The sequence below is a fragment of the Dama dama genome, chromosome 18 (assembly GCF_033118175.1).
Source record: "Dama dama isolate Ldn47 chromosome 18, ASM3311817v1, whole genome shotgun sequence".
NCBI lineage: Eukaryota > Metazoa > Chordata > Mammalia > Artiodactyla > Cervidae > Dama > Dama dama.
In genome coordinates this window covers 98,480,733-98,501,827 of record NC_083698.1, presented here as the reverse complement: position 1 = coordinate 98,501,827, position 21,095 = coordinate 98,480,733, and the positions used below count along the sequence as shown (strand labels likewise).

General features: G+C 50.1%; 2 protein-coding genes across 6 annotated transcripts in view; one reads left to right on the top strand and one right to left on the bottom strand.

Moving 5' to 3' along the window:
- PARP12 (poly(ADP-ribose) polymerase family member 12) overlaps window positions 1–5,522 on the top strand; it is a 41,629-nt gene extending 36,107 nt beyond the window's left edge. For 3 of the 5 annotated variants that reach the window (XM_061165910.1, XM_061165911.1, XM_061165913.1), the window contains exons 9-12: window positions 244–319; window positions 2,102–2,232; window positions 3,105–3,256; window positions 4,410–5,522. In XM_061165910.1, the coding sequence (XP_061021893.1) occupies window positions 244–319; window positions 2,102–2,232; window positions 3,105–3,256; window positions 4,410–4,735 (685 nt within the window). In that variant the 3' untranslated portion in view covers window positions 4,736–5,522. Of the gene's footprint in view, window positions 1–243; window positions 320–2,101; window positions 2,233–3,104; window positions 3,257–4,264; window positions 4,329–4,409 lie in introns of all 5 variants that reach the window. The other 2 variants (XM_061165914.1, XM_061165912.1) reach the window with 2 other exon arrangements.
- A 3,384-nt stretch (window positions 5,523–8,906) lies between these two features.
- The window catches only part of TBXAS1 (thromboxane A synthase 1), a 161,589-nt gene continuing 149,400 nt past the window's right edge, over window positions 8,907–21,095 (bottom strand). Inside the window, exons 10-13 of the mRNA XM_061165908.1 lie at window positions 17,305–17,396; window positions 12,628–12,765; window positions 10,704–10,866; window positions 8,907–9,132 (exon numbers count right to left, since the gene is read on the bottom strand). Of these exons, the coding sequence (XP_061021891.1) occupies window positions 9,058–9,132; window positions 10,704–10,866; window positions 12,628–12,765; window positions 17,305–17,396 (468 nt within the window). The 3' untranslated portion in view covers window positions 8,907–9,057. The remainder of the gene's footprint in view (window positions 9,133–10,703; window positions 10,867–12,627; window positions 12,766–17,304; window positions 17,397–21,095) is intronic.

Genomic DNA, 21,095 nt, shown 5'->3' with positions numbered 1-21,095 from the left:
GTGGTAGAGTTAGGGTGCAGGTGAGAAACAGATCCCTTGTGCCCGACTGGTTTTGACCACACAGGCCAAAATGGAAGTGCTGTCCCATGGTGGAGAACGTGTTTATGTGCTTCCTTGCCTTCTCCCTGACTTTACAGACGACATGCTGAGACTCAAGGCTGATGGCCTAGGCTGTTGGAGGCACCTCTGAGAGGCCTACTTATGTCTAAGAACAGACTAAGTGTTTTTCTTTACATTTTGTAGCAGCATCAATTCTCAAGGCCTAAAGAACATTCCTGACCATTGGGATCTCTCGGCCCTGCCGGACACTGGCTTTAAGGTATGAGACTGGCACTGACCTAGTCTGGGAGGAGGGTGTTCTTAGACACAGGTAGGTGTGAGCAGACTGTGCTGTGTCCTCTGCTGCTGAGAGGTGAGTCCTAAGTTTGATATCTTTCAGATCTTGGGGCTTATTTACAGCTAAATGACTACTTAGGAGGTGGCTGTGGCCTGAGGGGAGAAGGATGTATGGTGGAGGGAGGAAGATGAACTGGAAATTTTCTAGGAAGGGCATAAATAAGCTGCTTAGCCGATTACAGTTTTACTAAGAAGGAAAGGGAAAGAAGCCAGGAGAGGGTTCAGTGTGATGAGGGCCATCTAAAAGAGGAGTTGCAGTTGGGAGGAGGATACTAGGAACTTACTGGAAGATGAGAGAATGAACACTCCATTTAGCAGCTTGCAGTGGGCTCTGTGCTGAGTTGGGTAGAGAGCTCAGGCTGGGGTCTGGTGACGCCAGGTGTACGTGGAGCTTCTGGCCTCTGACCCGGCAAGCACTGTGCATACTGGCTTTTCCAACTCAACAGCCCCTGCCTGGGAGATGCCCAAAGCACAGCCAGACCCCAGCAGCCCTGGGAGGACGTCGGAGGGCTGGGCGACTGCAGATGCAGTACTTGGCCATCAGGGACCAGGCCGCTGTATTTCAGGGATCAAGGAAGGCCTCACCGGGGTCCACACCTGGTGACGGCTGGCGCTTACACAGGAGAGGGTTGGGAGGAACATGCTGGTGGATGCGAACTGGATGGGGAAGGAACCTAAGACAGGACACAGAGTGTCTCGGGTGGAGGGCATGCATAGATGTGGGGGCACAGGAGAGGGAAGTCAGGCCCTGCTGTGGAGTGCCCTGGTCAGGGGGCTGAGCTGCAGGCCATGACAGGTGTGGGAGTCCTTGTCGGGCTCTGGGCTGGGAGGGCAGGCTTGAGGGAGAGGGCATGGTGGCCTCCAGAGACAGGAGCAGGGAAACCAGAGTCAGATTGTAGATTGCAGAGAGCCATGGATGTTCACATAGAGCCCAGATCATTTAGGGTCTGTGGGGGATGAGATGGTTATTATAAGGCTGCACTTGGGTCGGGGAAAGGATGATGCAGAGAGAATCCCCAGAGATCCTGGAACAGGGTCACTGGGCCCAGCCTCGTGGACCTGGCAATAGGCAAGCTGGTTGGGGTCCAGACAACAGGAGCAGGGATTTGTGTGTGTTGCTCTGTGTGACAGTCAGGGGCCTCTGCGGGCTCATCAGGAGTGCTTTCCTAGAGCCAGACGCTAGGGGAGGTGCAGACCCAGCTGGGAGGGGGTACCCGTGGTCTCACTGAGCTGAGCTGCTGTGTGCCGTCCGCCAGCCTGGCCTCTCCCTCAGCATGTGCTGTGCGTGGCCTCATCACTGCCCGTGGCAGGATTTACCCCTTCTCTGCCAGACGTGTGTGTTCCACATCCACCAGCACCAGCTCTGGGTCTTGTAGACCCTGTAGTTGGCCCTGAGTGGGGTCAGGAGGGGAGCAGGGACCGTGCTTGAACTCCTGTGGTGGTACTGATGTAGCAGTGCCTGCCTGTCCTTCTGGCTGGCTGGCTTCGCCGGGGAGAGGAGGGAAGTGACCACAGATTGCACACATCTGAGCCTGGAGAGACTGCCCCTCGGAGTTAAGGGGAGTGGGGAAAATGCTCCCCTTTACTGAAACACAGAAAGATGTCTGTGTTTGCTTGTGGTTCTGGCATTCCATGAGCAGCCTTGGGAAGAGAGCTGTATTCTACACTTTGACGATAACAGAGTGAAAATGTTTGGCCCTTACAGAGGATTACCATCCCTTCATCCTCAGAAGAGTTTCAGAAGGTCTGGAGCCTCTTCACCTGTACAATGCCTCTCTACTCCATTCAGAAGATTGAACGGGTCCAGAACCCCGCCCTCTGGGAAGTCTACCAGTGGTGTGTCCAGGGCTCGCTCTCGGTGGGCTAGTCCCTTGTTCCCTCAGACAGCTGCTTCCCAGACATGCTGGTGCGGCAGCGACAATCTGCCACAGCAGCTGCTGCTTGCCCCAGGCCACAGGGATCAGAAGCTGCGTCCCTCTTCTGTCCCCCTCTTCATCTGTACAACTCAGGGCCAGCATGTCCCTCCAGAGATGGGGCGGAGTCGGGGGTGGGTGCTGTGGCTTCCCCAGGGACAAAGCCAGCTCCTGCACTAGACACTCTGAAGAGCAACAGTCCCCTGTTGCTGGGGTCCATAGAAGCCACCCCTCACCCTGGGGTACGTAAAGCTATAGTCCTGGCAGCCAGAGGGCAAGGGCCTCCTTTTTGTGCCCAAGGACTGGCATGTCCCTGGGCACATGTCCGTGTGGGAAGGAAATCCACAGCAGGTCTCCGTGGTGGGCCTGGAGTCCTGCTCCCCTTTCCCCACAAGAGGCTGGAGCAGGGTCATCTGAACTCCAGCCTGGTGATGAGATCAGGGAACTTAGAGGAGAGGGATGAGGATGCTCCTGCTGTCCAGCATCTTCCAGCCCCCTTGGCTAGGCTTCAGGCAGGAGCAGGATACTGGGGAGAAGTAGCCTGGCTTCTCAAGGCTTGTCCATCTACTTTGGGGGTTCAAGGAGCCGTGGAAGCCTGGAGCCCAGGAGGGAGAGCTTCCTTCTGCTCTCACCCAGGTCCTGCTCTCAGCTTTCTAGGCTCCTGGCCCGTGACTGGAGTCTCATGGCTCCTGGTCTCATGGCATGTCTAGTAAGACATGTTTTCTTGGGTTGGGCAGCCTTTATTTGGTGGCAAGTGTCCTCTGCCTCCAGCACACATTCCCTGCGTGATTCTAGGCAAAAGGAGCAGATGCAGAAGAGAAATGGTGGGAAGACGGTGGATGAAAGGCAGCTGTTCCATGGCACCAGCACTGGTCTTGTCGACGCCATTTGCCAGCAGAACTTTGACTGGCGGGTTAGTGGTCTCCACGGTACTTCCTATGGCAAGGGTAAGTGCCCCTGCTGGCAGAATCCTCTTGGCCTCACTGTCCAGGACCCAGAAACCACCTTAAAACAAATTGACAGAGGGCGTGGGGGGAACCAGCATGAGTTGCACTAGTAGTTCAGACTCGGGGAGGACGGGCCAGGATGTGGGGAACCCAGCTGTCGGCACCTGACTCTCCCTCCCCGCCGTGTGCAGCCCCAGGTCTGACCCCTGCTTAGGCTGGGGTTTGGCTTCCCTGGGAGATGGGCCTGCATCTGTCTGGAGGAGTGAGGAGAGGAGTCAGGTCCCCACCTGTCCACGCTGTTACCTTAGAGTAAAAATCTGAACGCTCAGATACGCTTAGGTAAATACGTCATTCTTGTTGTAATGTGTTACCTGGTTTTGTCTCTTGGTTATTTTTAAAATTTATTTGAAAATAATTTCTAACAGGAAAGGTGCAAGAATAATATTTAAAAAACCCTCCCACGTAAATTTTACCAGTTCATCAGCTTTAACACTTCACATTGGATTTATCACCCCCGTCTCTTACTTCTGAACCGTTTGTGAGTAGGTGGCATGTATCATACCACTTTACCCTTAAACACCTCTTGAGAACAGGAACATTCTCCTCTCCTCTTCAGTGGTTGCTAAATTGAGAGAACCTCGTAGTGGTGTGATCTGTAGTCAGCAGCTTCTCGGCCAGGTCTGTCCGTTGGCTTCAGTCTGCGTGCTGACGGCTGTGGGGTCAGGGTGCATGGGAGCCAGTGGTGGGTTGTTAATCTGAATGTGCAGGCAGCAGCTTCCAACTCAGATTCCCATCCATGAATCTGTGTATCGGGTGGTGGGTGTCTGCAGCGTGTTCCATGGGTGGGGTCTTGGTCATTTTCCACACTAACCCTGGGAAGCCGGGCCGACAGCCCCATCTTATGGCTCAGGAAGCTGACATTCTGGGAGAGGGGGTCAGTGATGAGGGGCCCAGAGACCTTTAGAGTTGGAGTGACAGATCTTGCTTGAAAAGAGTTTTCCATCTCAGAGTTTCATGACCCCTCTGAAGCCCTTCATGAGGAAGAAGTTGGAAAAACGGGAGCAGAGGGAAGGTAATGGCTGTAGATCTTGCCCTGTTGACAGGAAGTGGGCACGCCTTTTCTGGCCACAGGCTGACCCTGGTGTCCTTGTAGGGAGCTACTTTGCCCGGGACGCCGCATACTCCCACCATTACAGCAAAACTGACACCAACACCCACGCCATGTTCTTGGCTCGGGTGCTGGTGGGCGAGTTCGTCCGGGGCAGCACTGCCTACGTCCGCCCCCCGATCAAGGAGGCCCAAGGCAACATCCTGTACGACAGCTGCGTCAACAGCATGTCCGAACCGTCCATCTTTGTGATCTTCGAGAAGCACCAGGCCTACCCGGAGTACGTCATCCAGTACACTGCCTCCACCAAGCCCCCGGCCGCTGCTCCCACCCTCTTGTCCTTGGCTTCTTTCTTCAGCGGCCGGCAGTGAGCACCCCGATGGTTTTATGCCTTTCTGGCTTATCTTACTTGAAGTAGTTCTTTAGGGAAAGTTTTTTTTTTTAAACAAAAAACTTTTAATGAACTGTTCATTTAACATTGACTTCGTGATGAAGTTACGAAGATTCTTAATCTCTGGCTGATGATAATATTTTCACTTTTAAATCACTTTTGGACTTGCCAGTAATGATGGTAGGCGAATCCATTATTGCTTTTTACTCGGGTGTTAAAGTTTTATTTTTTACTCTTTGTTGACTTTGCTGCGGATTGGCATCAGGCACAGATTTTCCAGACACTATTTTATGGATTGGTTTTAATTTGCAACAATTTCTGTCTCTTCAGTGGTTTGACATTTCAGGGTCTTTGTGGCACCTGGATTTGTTTTTATCAGAATGACACAGTAGCCATTGGTACAGAAGTCCTGGGTTGTGGGCCTGGCAGGGCACATCATGTCCGTTGCGATGTGTCTAATCCAGACAACATTTCTGCTGCTTCTCCTGGGCTTCTGGCCTTGAAATTGGCCCATGTTAGACCAGTGGCTAGACCAGCTGTTAGACCAGTGGCTGCTGTGTAGTGTCACTGAATCCCTGTTGGTGTCCCTTAGTCGTGGCAGGTGATAGGAGTGAGTGGCTCTCCCAGGACCTGGCCTGGCCTGTGAATGCCTGTCCCTGCCTCTGCACAGAATACCCTCTGAATAAGGGTTTTATGTCCCCATGAAATCTGAATACCTGTGCTGCAGTGTCACAGCAGAGTCTGGGAATAAAAAAATATTTATCTGACCTGGGTGACAGCTGCAGCTCATTCTTCAGTGTCTGTTTATCGAGCGCCTGTGGGGTGAGTCACTTTTCTGGGTGTCAGGATAAAACAGAGCCCCTGTTTCTGGCCTCGAGGAGGGCTGTGCATGGTTTCATCATGAAGGCGATGAAGCTGAAGCTTCACGGCCCCTCATTTACTGGGGCTCCTTCCACAGCCCTCAGGGGAAACCACTGCTACCTGGCTGCATGATCATACATTTGGGTTAATTTGAAAGTTACATATTTGTTTCTTTTTCTTTCCCTCAACTCAGATTTCAAGCCCCACAAAACCCAGACCCACTGTTGTGCAGGGTGTTCTGGACGTGGAGGGGATGGTGTGTTCTGTGTCTCGTCCACGCACAGCGGCTGGGAGGGTCTCTGACGGGTGGAGGGGCTGGCAGGATGGCTCCACCCCTGGAGGCCCTCCACCCCTCCTGGGTGGCTGTGCCCACTGGCCTCGGTTCAGACCTCAGCAAGGTGTCTTTCCTTCCCCGGCACCTTCCTTTCCATCCCTCAGCCTCCTGATACGGTGTGTCTAGTTCCCACACGATGCCTCTGCCTGCGGTTCTCAGATCTGAGACTGCTAGGAGCTGAGTGGTGGGAAGCAGCAGGAGTGGCTTCATTGGGGGTGTGGGTGAGAACAGCAGGAGCTGATCAAATGCTCCAGAAAAGTCAAGTGAACTGTGGAGACGGCCAAGGCCTCTACCCTTGCTGACCTTTGAGAAAGCACATTGCCACCTTCCTGGACTGGACATTGAGGAAAGGACCAGGGTTTGTGGGTAGGAGTGGAGGGCAGCTGTTCCTGTGGGCATGGGAGGGGAATGGGACTGTGATGGGAAGAAGTCAAAAAGACCTCTCAGAATTCCCATGCAAAGAGGTAGTGGGGTGCAGAGCATGCATATGTGTGTATGAGAGAGAGAGAGATTGACAACAAATAGTCATGAGGCTGGCCTCTTATATTCTAAGAGGCCAGAAAGAGAAGGGATCTCTCCAGGTGGGCGCTTTGGGGAAAGCATGGGGTGCTGGGAGCGGGAGGCAGGGAAAACAGCAGAAGCTGCAATCACAGCGGTGGACACGGGGAGGCTCTCCTGCAACAGCCTGCACTTCCTACTGGAGGGTCAGCCTTGGTACCACATCCTTGCAGATTCCTGCTACGTTACCTATACAACATCAGCCCTGTGATGCTGCTTGGATGTTGTGTAGAGGAGGGGGCTGTGGTCCTTGTTTTATACATGAGGAAACGGCACAGAGGTGAAAAGACCACACGGCTGCTGGCAGCAGATCTGAGACTCAGTTTGCAAGTTGTTTGTTACATTTGAACTTCTCAGCAACACAATAATTATTCTTAATAAATTCAGTTCTGTATTTTGATTTTTTAATCAAAATTATGATAGGATGGGGACCTCCCTGGTGGTACAGTCATTAAGAATCTGCCTGCCAACACAGGGGACACGGATTTGATCCCTGATTCAGGAAGATTCCATATGCCTCTGAGCAACTAGGCCTGCATGTCATAACTACTGAGCCTGTGCTCTGCAACAAGAGAAGCCTTCGCAATGAGAAGCCCATGTGCTGCAATGAAGAGTAACTGCCCACTCACTGCAACTAAAGAAAGCCCGCAGCACACACAGCAACAAAGACCTCGCATAGCCAGAAACAGAAAATTATAATGTTCTTTTTAAAATTTTGGAGTATAGTTGCAGAGGAACCATGGATCAAATTGCCAACGTCTGTTAGATCACAGAAAAAGCAAGAGAATTCCAGAAGAGCATCTACTTCTGCTTCATTGACTATGCTAAAGCCTTTGACTGTGTGGATCACAACAAACTGGACAATTCTTAAAGAGATGGGAGTATCAGACCACTTTACCTGCCTCCTGAGAAACCTGTATGCAGGTCAGGAAGCAACAGTTAGAACCAGGCATGGAACAACAGACTGGTTCCAAATTGGTAAAGGAGTATGTCAAGGCTATATATTGTTACCCTGCTTATTTAACTTATATGCAGAGTACATCATGTGAAATGCTGGGCTGGATGAATCACAAGCTGGAATCAAGGTTGCCAGGAGAAATACCAATAATCTCGGATATGCAGATGACACAGCCTTATGGCAGAAAGTGAAGAGGAATTAAAGTGCCTCTTGATGAAGGTGAAAGAAGAGTGAAAAAGCTGGCTTAAAACTCAACATTAAAAAAAAATAAGATCATGGCATCTGGTCCCATTACTTCATGGCAAATAGATGGGAGAAAATGGAAAGAAACAGTGGCAGACTTTTTTTTGGACTCCGAAATCACTGCAGATGGTGATTAAAGCCATGAAATTAAAAGACGCTTGCTCTTTGGAAGAAAAGCTATGACAAATCTAGACAGCATATTAAAAAGCAGAGACATGACTTTGCCAACAAAGGTCTGTATAGTCAAAGCTATGGTTTTTCTAGTAGTCATGTATGGATGTGAGAGTTGGACCATAAAGAAAACTAAGCACTGAAGAATTGATGCTTTTGACCTGTGATGTTGGAGAAGACGCTTGAGAGTCACTTGGGCTGCAAGGAGATCCTAACAGTCCATCCTAAAGGAAATCAGCCCTGAATATTCATTGGAAGCACTGATGCTGAAGCTCCAATACTCTGGCCACCTGATGCGAAGAGCTGACTCATTTGAAAAGACCCTGATGCTGGGAAAGATTGAGGCAGGAGAAGAAGGGGACGACAGAGGATGAGATGGTTGGATGGCATCACCAACTCAATGGGCATGAGTTTGAGCAAGCTCTGGGAGATGGTGAAGAACAGGGTAGCCTGGTGTGCTGCAGTCCGTGGGGTGGCAAAGAGACACGACGGTGTGACTGATCAGCAACAGTAGTTGCTGTACAATGTTGTGTTAGTTTCTAGTGTACAGCAAGTTAATCAGCTACATGTATACATAGAACCTCCCCCTTTCTAACTTCCCATTCAGGTCACCACAGAGCATTAAGATAGGATGTTCTTTAAAGCAAAAAGTACACTGTGGCCTGTATCACTTTTCTGTGCATTGAAACTTAGAATGTTGGTAGTACTCTACCTAGAAAAATCAAAGCATTATAAAGCTTTTGAACCACTTTTAAAGTTGAGCTTCTGGTGAACATTATTCTCTTAAGTTAAACATCACAATGCACCAGACACTGAAAAGACCCCCATACTCGGGCCATCAGGACCACTTAACTTGAGCATCTGTGTGTCCCCTACCCTATCGATGCCTTCCATCCTGAGGCTAGACCTTCTTCCAAAACCCCAAGTTCTCAGTCATTTTGTCCAAACTATGTTTTAACTCATTTAGCAGCAGTTCTTTATTGAGAGGACGATCTGTTCTTCAGACACCATTAGCAAAGTCAAAACTAAGTGCAACACACATTTATTAAGCATTTAGGAAATGTTACATAAGTGGCCACTTTTATATTCATAGGCCAGGCACGCTTTCAACTGCTTCAGTGATGTTTTAACAAAAATCCACGTTTCCACACGATTTTCTTTGGATGAGAGGGTAGCGTCAGCGGGAGACGATTCTGATGTAGACACCATTTTTTGGACCTAGGGCAGATTTGGATTCTAGCTGCAGTGGTACCTAAAATAGGAAATTAAGATATCTGTCAGAAATAACCCTATTGATGAGAAAGTACCCTGGGAATGGGCCTGAGGCAGGTTGTGGGGATTGGGCTGAGGGCTGAGGGAGGTCAGGGCTGAGAGTGAGCAAAGTGGCCTCCCCAGGGGGACTCTGAGAGGCTGCAGAGTTGTGTCTTGAGCCTGGTGTTGGACAGGGACTCACCCCTTTCCTATGTTAATAACGTCCAGCAGAGGAAAGTGAAAGTGAAAGTTGCTCAGTTGTGTCTGACTCATTGCAACTCCATGGACTGTAGCCTGCCAGGCTCCTCTGTCCATGGAATTCTCCAGGCCAGAATACTGGAGTGGGTAGCCATTCCTTTCTCCAGGGGATCTTCCCAACCTAGGGATTGAACCTAGGTCTCACACCTTTCAGGTGAATTCTTTTACCAACTGAGCCGCCAGGGAGGTCCCAAAATACCAGAGTGGGTAGCCTGTACCTCCTCAGGGAATTTTCCTGACCTAGGAATCAAACCCAAGTCTTCTCCATTGCAGGTGGATTCTTTACCAGCTGAGCTACCAGGGAATCTCACAGGGGAGAGGTCCCCCAGTTACCCTAACAAGCCTGCTTGTAAGGTGGGAGCAGAACACTGCAGATGAAAAAATACAGGCTCAGAGAGGCCACCCGACCTGCCCAAGGGCACAGAGTGCCAAGTGGTGAATGAAACCTCAGACCTTCCTCATCTACTCTCATCTCTCACCCTGGGGCCCAGCCAGAAACTGAGTTGGACCCCCTCTCCCGTTTTCAGGAGCTTGGGGAGAGCTCCCTGCTTAAAGTCCGCTGCCATTCAGAAGGCTTTCCTTATGTCCAACTTAGGCAGGTGGATGGTGGGATGGAGATTAGGAAGAAAAGCCACAGAATTACTCGAGAAGCAGGGTATCCTCTACAGGTGCGTGTGAAAGGACTGTTCAGTGGCTACCATGGAACCTCCAAGGAGAGAAGTGCCACCAGGCCTTAGTGCTGGGGCCAGGCAGGCTTTCCCATTGATGTCTTTGAGTCCTGATGGAAGACCAGTTATAGGTTCAAGAAACAAGATGATCTAGACTTGTCCTTATCCCCTGTGGCAGCCACTAGTGAAAGTGGGTGCTGGGTGCTTGAAGTGTGGTTAATGCAAATGAGGAGCTGAATTTTTAATTGTATTGATTTATTACTAACATAAATAGCCATATGTGGCTAGTGGCTGTAACACCAGACAGTGCAGGTATAGGCACACTTGAAACAGGACTTCAGAAAAAGTAGTCTGCTGTGGCTGGCAAAGTCGTCAGGAAGGGCTTCCTGGAGGAACTGGCACCTGAGGTGGGGTAGGAATGGGAGATGCCCTATGAGCAGGACTTCTTGGGGACACTTTGGGGTCTGAGGGAACACCAATTTGAATTTGGAGGGTGGGATTAGACTGGGGGTGGGGAAGGGAGAGGGGTGGCATTCCAGAAAGGGAAGTGGCCTGAGCAGGCAGGAGGTGTGGGTGGAAGGCTCTTGGAATGGGAAGTTGGGGTGCGGTGGGCACCCCTGCGCCCAGAGCAGCGGGCGGGGCTCACCTGCGTCTCGGGACAGGCTTCGAACCGGAACTTGCGCAGGACGTGGAGCAGCGTCAGCTTGAGCTCCAGGAGCCCCAGCCGCACCCCGAGGCAGCTCCGGGGGCCCGCCCCAAACGGCAGGTACGCGTAGGGCCGCCGACGCTCCTGCGCCTCGGCCGTGAACCTGCAGGGTGGTTCGGTCAGGGTGGGCTCGCAACCCCGCCACCCTTCACAGGGCTTCACGCTCCTCCTACCAGGCAGGTGGGGCCTCAATCCTCCACCCTCTGCACCCCGCACCCGGGGTCTGCAGGATCGTTTTCTGCTGGACCCGTCAGTCCCCAAGGCTCCGGAGGAGGTGGCCGCCTGTCCACACGCTTCAGTCCAGGCTCCCCTCCTCCCGTCCTGCCAAGCCCTCCAAGCACTGTTGAATTCAAAGAATCACCGGGAACGTCCCCTTTGCCCTCTCTGCCTCTTCTTATGAATTCACTGTGTGGTTAACGTGCCTGCAGACTCACTAGAATCCTTGGGTGAAAGTCTCCAAGAAACCACAGCCCTCCCTTCACCCATGGCTCCAGTTTCCCCAGCAGCCAGAGTGTCACCCTCTGACATCCACTTCCTAAGCAGAGTCCCTGGGCACCAGCCCCCTCTGACAGCTGTGTCCTACCAGTTTGTCTCTTGATGCCATGATGGGAGCTGTCTCCCTGCCCATGTTTGCCTTTCTGGTTCAAGAACACAACTTGAACCTCTGCGGGTGGCAGTATTTGACTCACTGGAAGCTCTTCTTCAGCTCCAAATGACATTTGCCACATGTGTTCTGTGACAGTAACGCTCGGTGACAACCACTATTTTGTAATAGTAGCCAGCTCACTTATTACTGCCTCTGAACCTCATGGGCCCAAGAAGCCCTTGGCCCACCTTTTCAACATCTTGTTAAGGCACTTTTGTTTTCAAGTGAAGTCACTCAGTTGTGTCTGACTCCTTGCGACCCCATGGACTGTAGCCTGCCAGGCTCCTTCGTCCATGGAATTCTCCAGACAAGGATACTGGAGTGGGTTGCCATTTCCTTCTCCAGGGGATCTTCCCGACCCAGGGATCAAACTCAGGTCTCCCACACTGCGGGCGGGACTCTTTACCGCCTGAGCCACCAGGGAAGCCTTTTTTGTTTCAAGGCCATTTGTTTTCAAAGGTGATGCTATAAACCCTGCAGCTGCTGTTTGTATGTCTGGATCTCTACCGTAATTCCAGGAGCTGCTGAGCAGCACAGTGTTACTTATCTGGGTCCCACTGCCCATGGTTTCCCAGGGACCAGGGTTGTACAGTCGGGGCTGCATTAACAGGAAGATGCAGCCACTATGGTGGAAACACAGCTGCCAGCTGGCCAGCCCCCCACTTGCCAGATCAACCAGGAAGTGGCATGCATCCACTCTCATGAGGAGGAAGTGCGGATGCCTGCTCAGACATTTTAAATTGGGAGTCTGGAAATGAAATTTAGACAATGGACCAAATCCATGCCGGGGACAGAAGGGGGCATTCAGGTCTACCATGTTAGCAGAGCCGGGCTTCATGAATTCCTAAAGAAATTGTTGATACTCTTGTTTTGGAACAGGCATTCATTTTTTAAAAAAGGAAGTGATATCCTGCTACATCTTAACACGTTTCTGAAAGGTGTCCTGTTTCTCAGTGTGAACAAACAGTGGACACCCGTCTGAGAGTGCCTTGTTACTTGCACACAGTGCTGTGGAGATGGCTAAACCTCTGGATTGGGTTTTGATCTCTTCAAAGATGGTACGCTTAGTTCCTTTAGAAATTATGCCTCAAAAACTTCTCTCTGGTTGCCGCAGCTTTTGACTTTGGGGGCACTTCACGAAATCTGTGTCTCCTGGCAGCTGCCTCCAATCCTCACACTCACTCCCCCCACCAGCCCTTTAGAAGGGGCAGTACTCACCTCTCGGGGTCGAAGTTCTCGGGGTTCGGCCAGTGTTTGGGGTCGTAGTGCAGGGCGCCCACGGCCGTCTCCAGCACGGCGCCTGCGGGGATGCGCTGGCCCAGCACCTCGCAGTCCTGTGCCGCCACCCGCGTGAACCTGCGGGACACACGAGTCAGCCCCGCCTTGAGGCAGAGCAGAGACGAGCTGGAGAGCCTGGGGGTAGCCGTGCTGGGGCCCAGGACTGCAGTGTGGGAGGGGGCTGGCAGAGGTGACCTGGACAGGTACCAACCCTGACGCCAGTCCCACCCCCACTTTGGCTATTAACCCTACATTGCCCGGGACCCGGGGGTCTCTAGGTTCATCCATCCCTTCCTTCAGCTTGAAGAACCTGTCTTATGCCTGGTGTTGGGATGCACGAGAGCCTTGGCATTGGAAGCCGTGCAGGGATCGTCCCTCGGCCACCATGCCATCTTCTTCCTATTCCCTTTGGGGCCACACACTTGCTTTACCGACAGGAAATTTGGGTTTGCACATCTGTTCCCCTTCATTGTGTGGCTATGGAGAACTTCTACTGGAGAGGAAAGCATCTTGATCAGATTGTTTCTTTCACCAAAGGACAATGGCTTACTTCCATTCATGTCTTATTTGAAAAGGCTAGACTATATGTGTCTGCCTATGAACATAATGTTTACGGAAGAATACCTAAACTTCTCCCATGACCTCCCGTAAGGGGTGGCGCTGGGGCAGAGGATGGTGGGGGACCAGGGGGGCCGACTTTTTCTTTGTATCCTTCTGTATTTCTTCATTCTTTTTTTAAGTATAAGCAATTTTATTTTGGTAATATGAATAATTACTTTAAAAATTAAAAATAATTTATGCTGGCTTTTACTTCAGGTTGCAGAACTAGGTTTCCCTAAATATCTCAGAGGAGATAAAGTTATTACACAAATCACTGTTGTACCGTGTTCCTGCTTATAAAAGAAATGAAGAGTAACTCGTGGCTCCTTGCTGCATTTGTCACTGTTATGAGCCTTCACTATATCAGGAACGTGAAAGGTCAGGGCTGTGAGACTCCCATTCAGAGCCTAAGCAACAAATGCAGTTATCGTGTGCTTGGAACTGGTCACAAAACACTCTTGCTCTAATCAGAGCAGGCGGGGGCTCTGATGTATGTACCCTCAGCCCTGGGGGAACAGATAAGGATATACCCTAACCTCCTTCCTTTTCAGTTACCAGAAATAGCTTGGATCTAGAGGCAAGACCCCCTAAAAGCCGGAAAACGGGGCCTTCCCTTCTATACATCATCGGACCTCCTATCTGGCTAGACTAGGCCGCAGTTTTGGTTTGTTCAGTTGCTAGGTCATGTCCAACCCTGCGACCCCAAGAACTGCAGCACGCCAGGCTTCCCTGTCCTTTCCTGTTTCTCGGAGTTTGCTCAAACTCATGTCCATTGAGTCAGTGATGCCATTCAACCCTCTCATCCTCTGTTGCCCCCTTCTACTCCTGCCCTTAAGTCTTTCCCAGCATCAGGGTCTTTTCCAATGAGTCGACTCTTCATATCAGGTGGCCAAAATATCGGTGCTGCATACCAGGCCAGAATCTGCTGAATTATACTGCATAGATTCCTGGGTTGACATTAATTAATTCTTCAAAGAGAATTGTTACATTTTCCACAAAGGCAATTTTGAGGGTTTTTTCTTTTAGGAATAAGGGTATCAGTCAAATGTGTCAGTGCTTGGGAAAAGTCAAGTGTTTTTCTGAGATGAAAATAATAAAGTGAAAAAATTAAAAAGCAAAATTCTATGTTCATCCCCAAACCCTATGCTTGGGCTAAAGCAAATGGGCCTCTTGTCTGCCCCTCTCACTTCTGCTGTTTGATGACAGAAGTCCATAGAGTGACTGGGTTTAAGCCGCCAGAGGAGTAGGTCTGGAGGAAGGGAGGCCATGGCTTGCCTGAGACTGGGACCGGACTGGGTGCAGGCTGTTCAACTCAAACGCTTCTCACTCTTTACTTCACACCTCGCACGACATGCTGCCTGTGGGGTACCGTGTTTCCACGGCTGCTGTCTCACTGATCCTCCCAACACTCCCAGAGTAGGCAGAGCAGCTGTCATGTACCCTCTAAAGACACAGGAAACAGAAGCCCAGAACAGCCCGGAACTTACCCAGGATCACACAATAAACTAATGGCAGGACCAAGACTGTCTTGACTTTCCGTCCAGACTGGCTCTGTCATTAGGGAAGCCTGGATCTATTTTTTTTATATATAGTGGGAATTTTAACAAATCCATCTAGATACTCTGGGTCTGTCCTGCCCTCAGGTGAGATCGCAGCATCCTGGTTCCCCAGAACAATGCCTTCACTGACTTCCTTTTACACTTTGCTGCTTATAAAGGATCAGGAGGAGAATTGCCTGAAGAATTTTAGTGCTGAAGAGACTGTGGACTTCGTTGCTCAATATGTCATCTATGCAAGGTCTCATATGATGAATGCTTGATTGACTTAAGATCCAGGAAATGATGTGTCTTTGATCAGTGTCTACATTTTCCTCCCAATAGAGAACAGGATGGTTCAACTCAACCAGTTTTCCTCTCTCCTGGGAGCCTCAGCCACCAAGCCTGACCCCAGCTGTCACCATCTCTGGGGTCCCATCATGGATTCTTTCCTCTGAACAGTCTTTGATCTGTTATATCACTGAATGTCTTATTTTGAATTTCATGTGTATAGCAGCTGCCCACAGTTCCCTTGCAAGGAAGTTGGTATAAATCATTAAAAAATGAAAACAAAAACAAAAAATAGACCAGATGACAGTTTGCTCTGAGGCTCCCAAGGAAGTCAGGTGAAATTGGGTCTTTTATTTTTTTGGCCATGCAGCATGCAGAATGTTAGCTTCCCAACAAGGGCTCAAACCTGTGCCCCCTGCAGTGGAATCGCAGAGTCTTAACCATTGGACCACCAGGGAAGTCCCAGGATCAGCTCTTAATACTAGTGTCAAGAGAGCAACGAGGCGAGCCCTGGCGTTCCTGTCTGCTCCTGGACCAGGAGATTGAACCCGTGTGTGCTTGAGAAGGATGTGATTTGACTCACACCCTGGGAATTCTCTCTTGGCTCTGGGTCTGAATGTTTTGGACAGTATCTACAATCACACTCTCTAGGATATTTTCGGTTTGGAATATAATTTTGAGATACCTTCACATCATCCACATTTTCTCTTTTTGAAATGGCAAAAGTTAGTTCCATATGGTTTATGTGGTACAATGCTTCCTAGAGATGTAGAGTAGAATTTATAAGTTACATGCTTTGGGTTGCCTCTGTTCCTAGAGTCTGAGCTCTAGCAATGTTTCACTCTCTGAGGGTCTGGAGACCCAAGTTAAGACCCTGTGCTCCTTGGGCCGCCTCTGAAACCCAGGGTAGTCCTCAGTTAGATCCATTCAGCTTGCCTTCATTGATGAAGCTCGCTTTAATTGTTGCTACACAACAACCTGCACGTACTGTAAGGGCTAGGCCACTTCAACGTAAGATGTTTGCCCAAGTTGCTTTTTTTCAGGAACTTGGAGACAGCTGTGTCTAGTTGGAGCTTGAGCCAAGTTAAGACTGGTTAACATCGCTGACGCTCCAACTGGGCATGCGCAAGCGGCTTCTCGCTGACCTTTTGACCTCAGAGGGCTCAAAACTATCTTCTGTTTTGACGCTAAGGCCGCCATATTCTGAACTTGCTTCCCATGGAGACCCCTATAGCTTCCTTGCACCTGCTTAGAACTACAATTGCCTCACCTTTTTCTCATCGCCAATCATTACCTTTCCCCACGCTCCTCAGCTGCTGCTTTATCCCATGAATACCTGGGCCACTTGCCGTGGGAGAGGCAGCTTGGAGATTTGTTCTGACTCCACTCTTGGCTGCCGTGTGAACATGTCTGTTCTCTGCTGCAAACCTCAGCATCTCAGCTCTTGGCTTACTGTGCTTGGGGTGAATGAGGCTGGTATTTGGTAACATCTCATTTAGGGGGAATTTGAAAGAAGCAGAAGACCTGAGTCCTGCTCTCAAGGCATTTACAGGTTGGTGTGGCTGGATGCACCTTGGTGAAAAGTTGTAGAGCGGTTGGAAAGTGTCCAAAAATATAATACGAAGTAGAGTCAGTGTGCAGACTGCTGTGGGGGGAGAGAGCCAGTGGGGAACAGGTGAGGCTGGCTGAGTCAGACCTCCTGGAGCGCCAAGTCCTGGGTGGGAGCTCTGAGGATGGGGCGGGGTGTGGATCGTTGGAGAGAATGAAGGAGCATCCCAGGCCTTGGATGCTCCCCTCTGGACTGTCAACTCCAAAGGCAGATGCTTTATCTCTTTTGGCTGATTTCTCAGCGTGTGGCATAAAGTAGATGCTTAATAAGTAGCCCATGAATGTATGAATGAACAGGCTGGGTAAAGAACAAAAGCCATCTGAGGCTAGGAGGCCAAAGAGATTGGCTTGGATTGGGGAGGAAGGTCATGTTAAGAAAACAGCAATGATGCTTTGAAAAGATAGTTAACATATAGGAATATAGGCCAGACATTTACTGCCATAGTGACCGTATGTCAGGCATGGTGTCCTGTGTCCCCCAGAGATAACCCCCAATACTCAGACCTTCCCCTCTAGGAGCTTGGGTCCAGCATTCTTCACAATGCAGGTGGTGACAGACTGAAAACCTGGGGTGCAGGCTTACCTGAAAGCTGGTGGGTACATCCTCAAGGTCTCTTTAATCACCATGTCCAAGTAGGGCAGGCCTTCCTGGAGGCTGCAGTACTCAGGGGCCGGCTGATGGAGGGGTGGTGACAGAGGAGGAACGCCGAGTTAGATCGAATCACACAGCTTTCAGTCTTTCCCACTAACTTTAGAGCTTCAGTGCTCACAAACGCTTACATGGAAACCCCACAAGATGAAACATGATCCCATCCAAATGGCATTAGATTAGCACTCCGCAGAACAGTCTACATATTCTATTACGCTGGTTTCACGGTGCTGCGCGTTACTGAAGACCAGCAGGCCTGGGACTGCAGGGCCTCTGGGTGTCAGACGTGTGTTATAAAACAACGGCGGCAGCTGCCCTGCTAGCGATTATTGAGAACGGATGGTGTGGCAGGCTACGTATTGTACACACTCCTTTATGATAAAGGAAAATTTTTCATATCAAGATATAGGGAAGTTATTCTGGCTTATACATGAGTTCACTTGAATTTTACGCTAACTAAAGTAGCCCCTTTGTGGCCTGTCAAACATACACTGTACAACTGATTCAATTATTAAAGAAACCGGCACATTGACCAGGAGTAAAGAATGTCTGTGTTAAAAATAAAGATTAAATGCCTTTCTTCCTGGGAAGCCAATGCTGGTTCTCCTTTGATGATAAGACTCCCTTCCCAGGTGCCAAGGCCATGATGACTTGCTATGTATGAGGTGGTCTTTTTTTTTGAAACCTTGAAGAAATGTAACCCTGACTTGTTTAATGTTCTTTGTTCTGATAAGATATAAAACTGGGCTGAAAACCCTACTTCTCCAGAGCAGTTTCTCAGAGTAATCTGGGAAGCGGGCTTCTGGACTAGTTTGGCTCAAATAAAACTCTTTTCTATTCTTATTAGTGATTGTTTATTGATTATTTTTGTTGTCACTTACCCTCTAGCAAATATCAGGGAGGTTGCCACAGGGTAGTAATGGGCACATCATAAAGTTAAAAGACAAATAGTAAAATAGCAAAACAACAACAACTGCTGCATCTAGAAAGGATCAGTGGTAACAAAAGCTCAAAAAGAAAGAAAGATAGCGCTAAATCATGTCCGACTTGTGACCTATGGACTGTAGCCTGCCGGGCTCCTCTGTCCTTGGGATTTTCCAAGCCAGAATACGGGAGTGGGTTGCCATTTCCTTCTCCAGGCAATCTTCGCACCCCAGGAATCAAACCCAGGTCTCCAGCATTGCAGGCAGATTCTTTACCAACTGAGCTGTGCGGAAAGCCCCAAAACTCCAAGAGCTACAGTAAATCAGTAAGAAAGGAAACTCTTCAGAAAAGTGGTCAAGAGAAATGAAGAGGCAACAAGTATGAGTTGCCTTGATGAAAAATACAAATTAATAGCACGAGATTTGGTTTTCATTCATCAGATTGTAAAAAGCTGGAAAATATTGATCAGGGCAAAGGTGTGGAGAAGCACAGGTCCAGCACCCAGTGTTGGGGAGCCCTAACATCCCCTGGATGACTTCCATGGGGTGACATTGTCACTCTCTGCCGTCACCCCATGATGCGAGGAAGGGGTGATAGTGAATTGGTGGGATGTTGAGAAGCTAGGTGTGGGCACACCAGTGGGTGGGATGAGTTAGTGCAGGGTTATAGAAGTTTATTAGCTGCTCTGCTGACTGCAGGATATTTCCCCCTCCCATTTCTCCCGTCCTGTCTCTCCACTCCCTTCAGCGCTTGGGTGAAGTTACCTGCTTGATGACAGTCTCATCTTTTTAAATCAGTTGTGGGAATGCTCAGTAGCTAAGTTGTGTCTGACTCTGTGTCAGACTCTTTGTGACCCCATGGACTGTATCCCATCAGACTCCTCTATCCATGGGAATACTGGAGTGGGTTACCATTTCCTCCTCCAGGGGATCTTCCTGACACAGGGATCAAACCCACATATCCCATGCCTCCTGCATTGGCAGGTGGGTTCTTTACCACTAGTGCCACCTGGGAAGTCATAAATCAGTTAATGATGTTCAAAGAGAAGTCTTCAGTTTGGGAGGTCGGCTTGCTTCTGTCTTCTCCTCTCAGGACAACAGGGGGCAGCACTTGGGGCAAGTCCGTTCTGCAGGCCCCATCTATCCCTGGGAGCTGCTCACAAGCCTGCAGCGGCCGCCTTGCATGGGATCTAAACCAATGACTGTAAGAGAGAACTCCCTGGATCAGCAACATCAGGGTTGCCTTAGAAACACCTATCCTTGGGCAGCGTCACACACCAGGACAGAACTGAAACTCTAAGGTAGGGCCAATAGCCTGTCCCCATGAGGGAGGGGACCACGCTGGCAGGAGCAGATGCACAGGTCCGGGTGGGAGGTGCTTAGTGTGTGAGGGGCAGACAGGCAGAGGGGAGCGTGATGGGCCAGAACACGTGGAGTTCTGAAGTCCATGGTAAATATCTTAGCTAATCTGTTAGAGTATAATGTTCAATATAATGTAGCCATTAGTGCATAAAATACTGCTGAGTGAAAAATGTCACTGGTGGCTGAGATGGTAAATAATCTGTCTGCAACAAGGGGGACCTGAGTTGGATCCCTGTGTCGGGAAGATCCCCTGGAGAAGAGAATAGCAACCCACTCCACTAATCTTACCTGGTGAATTCCATGGACAGAGGAGCCTGGCGGGCTACAGTCCACAGGATCACAAAGAGTTGGACACGACTGAGTGACTAACATACACACACACATACACACACACACACAGTCAAGTTGCTCACGTGCAGCCTAATGTTTACAAATTTGAAAGGCAAAAATGAAAACAGTTGGCTTTCCCAACATTCTCCATCTTCATTTCTGGGAACTGTTTTTTTAGAACGTTATCTCCTGACCCCACACTTCCACCTCCCCACAGGCCACCAGGGCCGGCCTGATAAACATGTGACTGGGGAGGGACTCTAATGCTTGGGGTTTAATGCTCTGTGGTTGCCAAGTGGAGATTCTTCTTCTTTTTTAAAATTTTTATTGAATTTGTCACAATACTGTTTCTATTATATATATATATATATATATATATTTTTTTTTTTTGGCTGTTGAGGCATGTGGGATCTTAGCTTCCAGACCAGGGATGGAACACACACCCCCTGCATTGGAAGGCGAAGTCTTAACCCTGGACTGCCAGGGGAGTCCCCTGTGGAGATTCTTAATCGTCATATCTTTGAATTTGTGTTTAGGGAGCAGAGTCTGAGGGGACACTGGGGTGTGCACTGGGGCTTGGAGCCTTACCCGTGAGGGCTGCCCCCTTGGCTTCTTCCCCAGGGCAGGTTCTCAGCTGTCTGCTCTCCTGCCCATGGTGCTCTGGGCCCGGCCTGGCCACCCCTCTCTGCTTTCCCTTTGACCACCATTGCCCTCCATTCCTCAGGGGCCTAGGATCAGGTGTGGAGAAGGTAGGCATGGGAGGCATTCACCCTGAAGCATCTTGGAGTGGGCTTGGTGTTGGCCGTCCCTGCCCTGGGCAGGCAGCACTGTGGCTGTGTGTTGGCCTGCCCACTCTGGCAGGCTCTGCCCACTCCTGGTCTAATACTGAATGTTTCCTGGCACAGAAGTTTAAAGATCTTTGGGGAGTCACAGCCTATTGTGGGTTTGGAGGCTGGATCTGGGAAGGGGGGACACCTGGCTCATCTTCCCTAGACCCTGCCTCGGCGTCTAGGGGCACCATTATGTAGGTGGGCTTGGTGGCTGGAAGGGGGTCAGAGGTCCCAGGCCCCTGACTCTCCCAGCTCATCCTGTGCCCCCACACTCTGGGGT